Consider the following 11,216-nt stretch of genomic DNA (forward strand, 5'->3'; position numbering starts at 1 on the left):
AAAATGTTCGATGCATATAAAAAAATTGTTCAGTGTGTATTTATACAATAATATTCACTGTGTATTTTCAAAAAATATTGCATAATACTCCCTCCGTTCCAAATTACTCGTCGTGCTTTTAATTTAAATTTGAACTAAAACCACGACGAGTAATTTGGAACAGTGGAAGTAGAAAATAAGTTAAATATATATTTAAAAACTTCACCGTATATTAAAAAAAATATTCATCATATAGTTCAAAAAGATCATTGTATATAAAAATAGTTCAATGTATATAACGAAATTGTTCATGGTATATTATACAATAATGTTCAGTGTGTATTTTCCAAAAATATCCGATAATAGAAAAAGTTCATATATATTTAAACAACTTCATAGTATATTTAATAATGTGCATCAAATAATTAAAAAGATCATTGTATATTATAGAAATGTTGAATGTATAAAACAAAACTTTTCAGTGTGTATTTATACAATAATGTTCAGTGTGTATTTTCTGAAAATATCGCATAATATAAAAAATTGTATTTTATATTAAAAAACTTCCTCGTATATTTAAAAAATATTAATCATATAATTATGAAAGATCACTGTATATTTAAAAAAATGTATATAACAAAATCGTTCATCGTATATTATACAATTATTTTCAGAGTGTATTTTAAAAACATCGCATAATAAATGGTTCAGTGTAAATTGAAAATATGTCGACAATATTGAAAATACTTATACCGTTTATTACATAACCTATATAAGTAAGAAATATGTAGAACTTTTAAAAGAAAAACCCGAAGAATACCCAAGATCTGAAAAAGATAAAAGAAATCTGAAACCGAAAAAACACTTACAAAAAAAATGAAACTGTCAAAGAAGACTAGCACATGTCTAAAGTTTAGATTATCAACTAATGTAAGCCTGTAGTTTGATGCAAGCCTTCCAGTGGCGTAGTGGTCATTGATTTGTAGACGCGCACCCAGACTTGGAACTGACCTGCAATTTTTTTTGAAAAATGGTATCAATTCTTTGAGACTGCCCCAATTGTGTTACCAACATGCAATTAACTCGGGTTTATGTCGTAGTCCAATTATTATTTTATGGCGTATATGGTGCCCACATAGTGCCACATATTTGCTAAGCAAAATGATATATACAAAGCAAACCGATATGCGATGCCACGAGTATATGCCTAATTTAGTACCCCTCCGGTCATTCAGTACGGACCAAATAAACAAATTCAGTACAGAGCAAATAGTGTCCACTGTCCAGATTCAACATCAAAATTCAGAGTAGCATTCATAGTAGTATAGGAAATAACAGAATCTACAAAGCAGCGGCAACTTGCTCGACTCGCTCCCAAAGATTCCCTTGGATGGCGGCGGACAAAAGGAGGCCGAAGAGAGCATCGACAGGATTGGGGAGAGGATAGAAGAGGCACCCCCACACTGCTCGGCGCGGTATTTCCCTTGGACGGCAACCTCTCTGAGACACACGCGGTGACAAGGACCATGGAGAGGATTGGAAAGGGGGAGGGTGCGGGTGGCCATGGAGACGGCGGCAGCGGCGGCGGATGTTTTTGGCAAAGGAGGCTAATGCATTTGGATGTTGTGGTCAGCCTGCTGCCACCGGTGGGCTTTGTCGGGCTGCCCATATTTGACACATAATATAAAAATAATTTTCAATGTGTATTTTCCAAAAATATCACATAATATAAAAAAATCAATATATATTTAAACAACTTCATAGTATATTTAATAATGTTCATCAAATAATTAAAAAGATCAGTGTATGTTATAAAAATGTTCAATGTATATAACAAAACTTTTCAGTGTGTATTTATACAATAATGTTCAGTTTGTATTTTCTGAAAATATCGCATAATATAAAAAACTGAAATATATATTAAAAAACTTCATCGCATATTTAAAAAATATTCATCATATAATTATAAAAGATGACTATAAATTAAAAAAATCAATGTATATAACAAAAAATTTCATAGTATATTATAAAATAATTTTCAAAGTGCATTTTAAAAAAATATCGCATAATAAAATGTTCAGTGTAAATTGAAAATATGTCGACAACATCAAAAATACTTATACTGTTTATTACATAACCTATATAAGAAAGAAATATGCAAAACTTTTAAAAAGAAAACCCGAAGAATACCCAAGATCTGAAAAAAGATAAAATAAATCCGAAACAAATTAAAAAAGCACATACAAAAAATGAAACTGTCAAAAAAGACCAGCACATGTCTAAAGTTTAGATTATCAAATATTGTAAGCATGTACTTTGACGCAAGCTTTCCTGTGGCGTAGTGGTCATCGATTTGTAGCCCAGAGATTCTCTTGGACGGCGGCGGAGGAGGGGCTGAAGAGAGCATCAGCGGGATTGGGGAGAGGATAGAAGAGGCACTCCCACACAGCTCGACGCGGTTCCGGTGTTTCCCTTGGATGGCAACCTCTTTAAGACACACGGCAGCGACATGGACCATGAAGAGGATTGGAAGGGGGGAGGGTGCGGGTGGCCGTGGAGATGGCGGCGGCGGATGTTTTGGGCAAAGGAGGCGAACACATTTGGATGTTGTGGTCAGCCTGCTGGCACCGGTTTGCTTTGTCGGGCTGCCCATTTGTGACACATATTTTTAATGGATTCCCAAATACGCCATTTAGGTTTTTTTCTCCATGGGTGGCATTTTTGGGACAAGTGGGATCCAACGCCGTTTACATCCTGACCCAATATCCAGGCCGATCTCGGGCCTCACATTTCCACCGAATTTTAAATAAAGCCGGAAATGCATGATTACAGATTTTCCATAAAAAATAGTTATAATCATTCATCTTAATACCAAAAATGATCTATTTGTTATTTTAAAATACGAACATAGCCATTTTCTGTGTGGTCGGACCAGGCCCAGGCTTGGCTTTTCAGGCCATGCTTTTGCAAGCTTTCAGCACTTTAGGATTAGTTCCCAGTTCTCAGTAGCAAAGTTTCATGCAAGGTGGTTCTAAAAAAAAGGTTTCATGCCTGGTGCAGCAATTGAGGATGAGCAATGTTGAGGGTGATGGTTCAAAGCAGAGCATGTGGGGCTCACCCTATGTGTGATATAATATATATTTCTAGAAGGCTGGCGGTGCCTTCTTCCTTCATCATGCTAGGTGTTGGCTGGTTTTCTCCTGATTTTCTCAACTTATCTGGGCATCAACGTTTTCTTAATTAATGAAAATGGCACAGATTTTGTCTCGAGTTTGAAAAGTAATTAACCTCGATTATTCATCGAACTGCCTTTCCATATATTTGATATTTGCTCAATTATTCAATGTTATATCCCTCTTTATTGCATATGAATATAACATTGCTTCCCACAATATTTTAATAAAATGTGATTGTACAACAAGTGGGCAATACACATTAGTGGCAACTCCTGTTTCGTAGAAGCTCCACAAATAATTAAATGAGAGAAAAAAAATATGGATTGTCCAAGAAAAGCGTTGAACAATGATCCAACGCAGATGAACACCCAAATAATCCAGTTCTGGCTCATTTCGACCTGTCAATTCTGGTGTTTCAGCTGGTGACTCCGTGATTAACCTACAACACACGAGGGGAGCAACGGTTAGGCGCAACTTTTATGGGTTAAATTGTTAGTACTAGTAGGACATTAAGCGTTAGTAACTTGTGTAGTTACCTTGAGATTAGTCATGCTTCCCCTTGACATTGTATTTGCACATCTTCTTCTTGGCACAGTTGATGAGGATGTCAGCAGAGTCGATACCTAGGAAACGCCAACACATCACACGTGAATACCTCAGGGAACGAAAAAAAGTGAAAGCAAAACACTCTGAACAACGCAGAGAATGGGCATCTAAAACACACAATGCAGAGCACGAGGAGAACGGATTTTGATGTATGTGTACCTGCAAGATACGCTCCGTGGACATATCCGTTGTATTTTTCGCTCGTGTGCTCGCCCGTGAAGTAAACCCTCCCAACTGGAGCCTGGATTACATCAGAGAAGAGCATCAAATTAGTTTAGTTTATTGTCAGTGGAGGAGGAGAGTGAAATGCAAGATAAATGCAGTCTAAATTTGTACGTACCCGGATGAGGTCATATTCGTAGCGGTTGACGCCGATGGGCCAGTTGGAGAATGAGCCCTTGAAGAACCGGTTGGACCACCACCGTGGCACGAGGATCTCGGTGGCGTCCGGCACGTCCTCCCCGGGGAACATCTTCCTCAGCACCGCCACCGCCTCGGCCATGGTCTGGTTGTCGGACTGCTGCTCGATCCTCCTCGACTCGTCGTCGGTGACCGTGACCAGCAGCACGTTGGACCCGGGGTACTGCTGCTCGAACTGTTGCCACACGGGGAAGTACCCTCTCCGGCCGCTGGCGTAGAGGAAGAACTCCTTGCCGGAGCCCTCAGGCCAGAACCTCTTGGGGAACCTGAGGAAGATCTTGGTGTACACGGCCATGTCGAACTGGTAGATGGACACGATCTTCCACGACGGCAGCTGCGGCTTGAACCGTATGAGGTCGGTCTGGAGGACGCCGAGGCTGGCGGAGACGACGACGTAGTCGGCCCGGTACACCTTGTTGTCCTCGGTCCGGACCATGACGCCGCTGGGGAAGTAGCTGATCTCCCGCACCACCGTGTTGAGCTTGAGCCTCGGGTCGACGATGGCGCCGGACTTGCGGTCGGTCTTGAGGTACTGCCCGGCGACATGGTACACCACGGACTCGTACCCCCGCTGGTCCGCCACGAAATAGACGTCGTCGCCGAAGTTGCTGAACGTCGGCAGCGGCTGCGTGTTCTGCAGGCTCGTCACGCGGGGTGGCTCGGCGAACTCGAAGTCGTGCTGGTAGTAGTCGATCACCATGTCCACCGGCCTCGCGGGGCCCGAAGGCATACTGGGGCACGCAAGGGAAGGTTGCACGAATCAACGCACGGTAAAATAAAAATACATTTCTCTCTGGAGATCATCAAACAATTTGCTTGCAAAAGGGAGAAGCAGGCGTGCGCATCTGGCTGATCCGGTCGATGCAACGGTCGGCCGGAGGGTGCAGTTGCCATTAAGATATTTAGCACTTTGCCTAAGGCGGTATTTTGTACAGCTGTGATGAAGCTTTAGGAGTAGTAAAATAGTAGGTGATGTCGCACTTGAATAATCTTGCTCTGTCACGCTCGATCAGATCAGAAGCAAGAGGTGCTAATGATGCTAGGTCACACTGCCTTTCGCGATGCTAGGTCGCCGTAGACGAAAATGGAGTGGGTGAACGGAAAAAAAATAGTGATTTCTTTTAAAAACTTGAGGCACTTTTTAATGATATTCGGCTCTTGGACTCGGCAGTGGCTGCCGTTTGCTAAAATTTGATGGATTTGATGATTTAGTATTGCAAACTGCATGATTGTGCTACGCAATTTGCTGGAATGCACTTGCTGGACAAGAATATATATGTGAGTCCAGGCATTGGTGGAGACATGTACATAGAGTAGTAGTTAGAGATAAGGGCGAGCAAGAGTCATCGTCGGATTTTAAGGTGCATGTAAGACTTTCAATTTGGAAATAGACTCCTCTTAGCATGAACAAAAAAGACTTTCAACACCCCAGTCCCCGGTTACGGCCCGTATATGATTCAAAGAATTGTCAAGTGATTTTTGGAGGATTTACCCGAGGAATTTTTTCTTATGCGAGTAGTTCTTTTTTATGGGAGTAGGTTTATTCATAGAATTGCATTCCATCATAATTTTTGCAATCAATTCATTTGAACTATATTTCATATGAAATTTTCATATACTCCAACTTGTGAAAAATCCTGTGTTAGAAGCATCATTGCCTTATAGTGCATGAATATGGGTTAACGTCACACCATCAGATCCATCTGGCGGGCTGCATCCGACGGCCATATACAACCCCTTGCACTAAAGGATGTGGCTTATGGGCGTGGAGGAACCACGAAAGGCAAGATCCATTCGCTCTAAATCCCTAACAAATCTCCCAGAGCTCATGGCTACTTAGCACACATCACTGGCTACTGCAAGGGGCAAGGAGCAAGATGAACGGTATAGGTACGTACTGGTCGTTGAGGCGTTGCATGGCCATGACAGACATGTCCTGTTGGCCGCTGTGGTGCAAGGTGCCGGAGAGCTTGCTCCCGCTCTCCTCCACTTCATCCATCCTCTCGATTATATTCTCAACAACTTTCTCGTCATAGAGACCACCGCTGCATCCACGCAAGAAAATTAATCAGCTCAGCTGTGAGACAAATGTAAATATTTTTCATAATATTTGGTTGGATCTAAGTTAAATCTAAGCGGATACTTCGGCCCTTTGGCAGAAAAAGCACTAAATATATGGTGATTTCGGCTATGATTGAATTTTCTTCTGAAACTAAATTCGAAAACCAGAACGTGCACATACTCTTGCTTGTAGGTGTTGCTGGCGAGGTGGTCAAAGTCGGAGCGGAAGGTCCTGAGGTTGAGGCCTCCGGTGCCATTGGCCATGGTCCAGATGGGGTTCATCTCATCTCCATTCACCCCTTCCACCCAGTTGGCCCCCATCTCAACGTTCACCCCGGCGAACTTGGTCTTGTGGATGCGCCCGCCGATGCGGTCCGTCGCCTCCAGGATCAGCAAGTCGGTGATCCCGGCCTCGGACAGCCTCTTCCCAGCCGAGATCCCTAAGACCACCAAGCACAAGAACTTGCATCAGTTACATGTGCACTCAAACCAACCTCCCCCATGCATGTATCGATGTCCATGCAAAATGCATGTATGTAGCGTATAGCTTACCGGACATGCCGGCGCCGACGATGATGACTCTCGGACCGGCGGCGGTGGCCAGGGCGGCGCATTGTGCTGCTACAACGAGCACCAGAGCTATGGCTCTGCAGGGCTTCATCTCTAGCATCCTTCTCCTTCTTTCTCTCCCTCACTCACGAAGCTTGGAGACTTGCTTTGCTAGCTAGCTAGCTTGTGTTGAAGGATGGTGGTCCATCGCCAAGTGTATATAAAGAAGCGGCGCAAGACGCGACGGGGCGCGGGGGTCTCTCAAGCTAGTAGTAAAGTTATTCTTGGCCAACGTGGGTTGCTTGGAAGCAACATTACCTTACGACATGCTCCGGCCGGCCGAGAATAATATTGTGTGACTATAGCACAAACGGTTTGACCAACTCAAACCTTGGGCCTTTACCTTCAAAAAGACAAGTCCCCCGTCCCTGTCTAGCTAGAGTTCATTTTTGTGAGATCCATACACATGTGTTCTAGGAAATAATCCTTCAGTTTGGTCCAACTTTCATTGTCAAGTCTTTTTCTGTCCTGCAAAATAGCCCACTTCTTTTGCCTATGTTTCACTAAGTTTACGTTGACGATTATTTTTCAAAAAGTTTAAGTGGAACTTTGACATAACCACAAGAGGAACTCAAACTATTCTGAAATGCATACATGAAAAAGAAAAAGCGGAGCATTTTTAGTTTTTTCGAAAAGGGGATTGCCCCGGCCTCTAGATCACAGGATGCACACAACCATATTATTAGACGTGAATCAATTTACAGTCACCAAGTTTAAAATTGTAAAACAAATAAAAAGTAAAACACAACCACAACCGGCCGAACCCGCAATTACATAGCTCATCCACATATTCTACAAGTGGCTTGCTAGCTAAACTGATTAAATACACTCTCCACAACTGATTCTAGGCGGCTGCACCAAGAGGCCATAAGCGCAAGCGCATCCACATGCTGCAGTGATGACCACATAGAGATGAAAGTAGAACATAATCCACTAAAAATCATATGAAATTTGCATCTATGAAAAGAATGGTTTCATCAGTTTTGTTCATTTTCCAAAACATATTTTTTTAATTTTCAAAAATCTACTGAAAAACAAACCAAACTACTATGAAACTTACATCCATAAGAATTGGTTCGGAAAATTTCATCAATGTTCCATTCCAGTTTCAAAACGTTAATTTTTTTAGTTCTGAAAACATATTCAACTTTGCTCTTGTTTGAAAGGTCTCTAAAAGATATGTATCTAACCCTCTTCTTGCAGCTTAATAAGAGGATTCTCGCTCAATGGTGAGGACTTATTTTCTTACACAATACCGGTGGACCATAAGCGTCTAGGAGTCCTACGGACCTTCGCTTTGAGGTGCCCCTACATTCAGTCAGATGTCAGAATAAATGCAACACATATCGACATACCTTGGGGTCGGAGTGGAGCATGGCGCATCAAAGCCAACCTACAAGGAGAATACATCGCAGGGAGGCAACTAGTAAGTCAACAAATGGTATTTGTCGGTTTTGCTTCTTTTTTTTGTTTCAATTGCATTCATGATTTGTTTTTACATTAAGTTCTATTGGAAATGGTTTGGGATAACCTTCAAAAGGTAATCTTTTTCGCAATTGGTTGGCTATGTTATTTTATCATGATTTTGCTGCATACCTCCAGACCTCCTTGTATGTTTGTTGCACATATGCCATCCACTGGACAAGTCCCTCCGAGGAAGGATACCTAAGAACTATAGCATTGCTCCACCTAGGATCATGAATATCTTGATGTCACAGCGAAGAAAAATCCCTCATAAATTCATCAAGGTTCAAGAGGTACATATAGGAAAGCCCCATGAAGGAGGGCATCAGGGGACTCCTGGTGAGCCAGCGCACCATGGAGCATGCCCCTACCCTAGGGCACATGGGGCCAACTAGCTCCCATGTCCTTTCCGTTTCACAAGCCTTCGTCTTCCGGAAGTGAAGATCTCATGATTTTTCTTAAATCACGAAGTTTCCTGGAACCATGGACATAAAAAAAATGTAATTATGCCTTTTGGCGGATAATTAGTAGGTTAGTCTAGTAAAATATTAAATATTGTAATAAAACAACATAATTTTGCATGAAAACTTCAAAAGTTATAGATACCTTTGGAATGCACTAAACCAGATCTGCCGAGCTGCATTCCTCTAAAACGTGAAGTACCTTCCATTAACTTCTACGACATCGACATTGTGCCAAAGATCTCTCTTGGCATTAGGAAGGTCGTCGGAAGATATGTGGCGGGTGCACGAGATTTGGTGCAAAGTAGTTTGTGGATGAGTCGTGCATGGCCGGCCACTCTATTTCAGCAAATTGTCAGACGGCCAGGTAGGGCCACTACATGTTTCCTATTTTTGTTGACCACCATCTCCCATTGAGCTAGCTTCAACTCAATAACCTCTTCATGTTTAAATCAACATCGGAATCATCGAAAACTCCTCCGCCATCGAGCTCATCGACACAAATCATGAATCCAATATCACTGACTTTAACCTACATGAGTAAATATGCACAAATAGAAGAAAATATACCTTCAAGAAATTCGTCGAACACTATGAGGATGTCGAGCTCCTTATTGGTCTAGTAGGAGAGGGGAGGTCGGGTGTGTCCAATGCTCCGGTCAGGGTGACACGGGGGAGGCATCTAGAGCTTGGAACCACAAGGAAGGAGGTGTGTCTGGGAAGGAGCACAAATGGGTAGCTAGATGGCACGGGAGATGGAGTTGACATTGGCGGACAGTCTTTGTTTGACAGTGACATCCTCACCAAGCTCAAGAAGGAAGGAACGGTGGCGGTGGCACACGCCTGCGTTAAGCTCCCATGGAACGAGCATGGCGGTAGACAAGCGGATGATAGCAAGGTGTGATGACCACAGGAACATGTGTGTGGAGGCGAATTCTGCTAGATGGCACCGTTCCGACGGTCGAATCTAGATGACCAGAACGGTGGCAGCGCAGTGAGGTGGGTGATGGCAGGAGATCTGGTGCGTCCTAAAATGCTTGTGACGCCAAAATTTTTGTCGATAGAGTTCATCATAAAAACCTTGTCCTTCCTCTAAATACGAAATATAGTCTAGAGGCATGTTTATACAATGCACTATAACTTTAGCCTTTTACGGACAGAGCATGTATGGACAATGAAGATGGTCGGGATTTAGCGACTCAGCTATACTTGCACTAATGGTTTATTTTTTTGTGCATAAAATCTTTTAATCCATTCATCAACTGTCATGGCACTATAAAGAACCCCAGAAGTAAAAAAAATTACATCCAGGTCCGTAAACCACGTAGCGACGACTACGAGCACTAGAGCGATCCGAAGACGCCCCGCTGTCATCGCCCCTCCTTCACCGGAGCCGAAAAAACATTGTTGTAGTAAACAGTCGGAAAGTTGTCGTACTGAGGCCCCGCAGGAACAATGCACTAGAAGAGCAACCATGAAATGAAGAGAAGCATAGATTGAAAGAGTCCAAACTATAAACACACGAAGAAAGATTGGATACAAGGAGATCCACCAAAGACCACTACCGACCAAATCCCGCAAGATCCACCAAAGACACATCTCCGCACGCCCTCTGACAACGCTAGACAAGCGGGGAAAACTTTATTCAATCTTTCTGAAGTCGCTGCTGCCTTGCCTATCTGAGTAGACATAAACCCTAACAGACCTTAAAAAACACGTAAAACAGAGCAGGAACCCTCCAACCGGCAAGGACCGGGGTCCATCGTGCCTCCGTGACCCTAAGACGACACGAGACGAGGCAGACCAACCATGGCGCCAATGGGAGGGAGTCACCAACTTGTCCTCGGGTTCCTGCCGGCTGCTGAGCAAACCTGAGAGAAAAGCGGTGTGTCTAACCCATCAAGTTGGGACTGCTCTAATGGTTTCTTTTTCGGCGCTAATCAAACTCGGATTGCTGGGGTCTCAAATTTTTGTTGACACAAAACAGTTTCATCATTTGGTATCGCTCCAGATAATTTATGGTCATTGGAGCTGGTCGGTGCAAAAAAGAGGAGCTGCAACACGCTGTGCAGACTGAAGCCGAAGCATGCGTACGTGCTTGAAAGTTGGTTGAGTGTGCCATGGACCACCTCTGATCAGCTAATGACGCCCTCTTTGTTTTCTTGATGATAGTTAATTGGTGCCCACTTCGTTGAGCTCAAACGTGTTTCTTTTTCCACTTTGTAGTTAAGCATGTGAGGCTGGAGTATGATCCACCAGGACGTGTGCAATCATGTCTCCCTGTCTCTCTTTGGCCAAGGCAAGTCTCACGAGGTCGATTATGTAAGCCTGGGGGAAGATCTTGTCTTGTAAGAATTAAACCTAGTGGGATTTGATGCTAACTTTGCTCTATGTTTATTGTTTGCTTTTGCCTCAAAAAAGCTATGTGCTTGCATTTATG

General features: G+C 43.0%; 1 protein-coding gene across 1 annotated transcript; it reads right to left on the reverse strand.

Moving 5' to 3' along the window:
- Positions 1–3,315: 3,315 nt before the first annotated feature.
- LOC123149700 (polyamine oxidase 1) lies at positions 3,316–7,011 on the reverse strand. Its single transcript, XM_044569406.1, has 7 exons — positions 6,795–7,011; positions 6,424–6,682; positions 6,080–6,226; positions 4,102–4,912; positions 3,921–4,002; positions 3,692–3,778; positions 3,316–3,594 (listed from the first exon to the last, which is right to left on the reverse strand). Exons 1-6 carry the CDS (start codon positions 6,910–6,912, stop codon positions 3,699–3,701), a joined length of 1,497 nt encoding a protein of 498 aa, XP_044425341.1. The 5' UTR covers positions 6,913–7,011; the 3' UTR covers positions 3,316–3,594; positions 3,692–3,698.
- Between the last annotated feature and the right edge of the window lie 4,205 nt (positions 7,012–11,216).

Source organism: Triticum aestivum, chromosome 7A, assembly GCF_018294505.1.
Source record: "Triticum aestivum cultivar Chinese Spring chromosome 7A, IWGSC CS RefSeq v2.1, whole genome shotgun sequence".
Lineage (NCBI taxonomy): Eukaryota > Viridiplantae > Streptophyta > Magnoliopsida > Poales > Poaceae > Triticum > Triticum aestivum.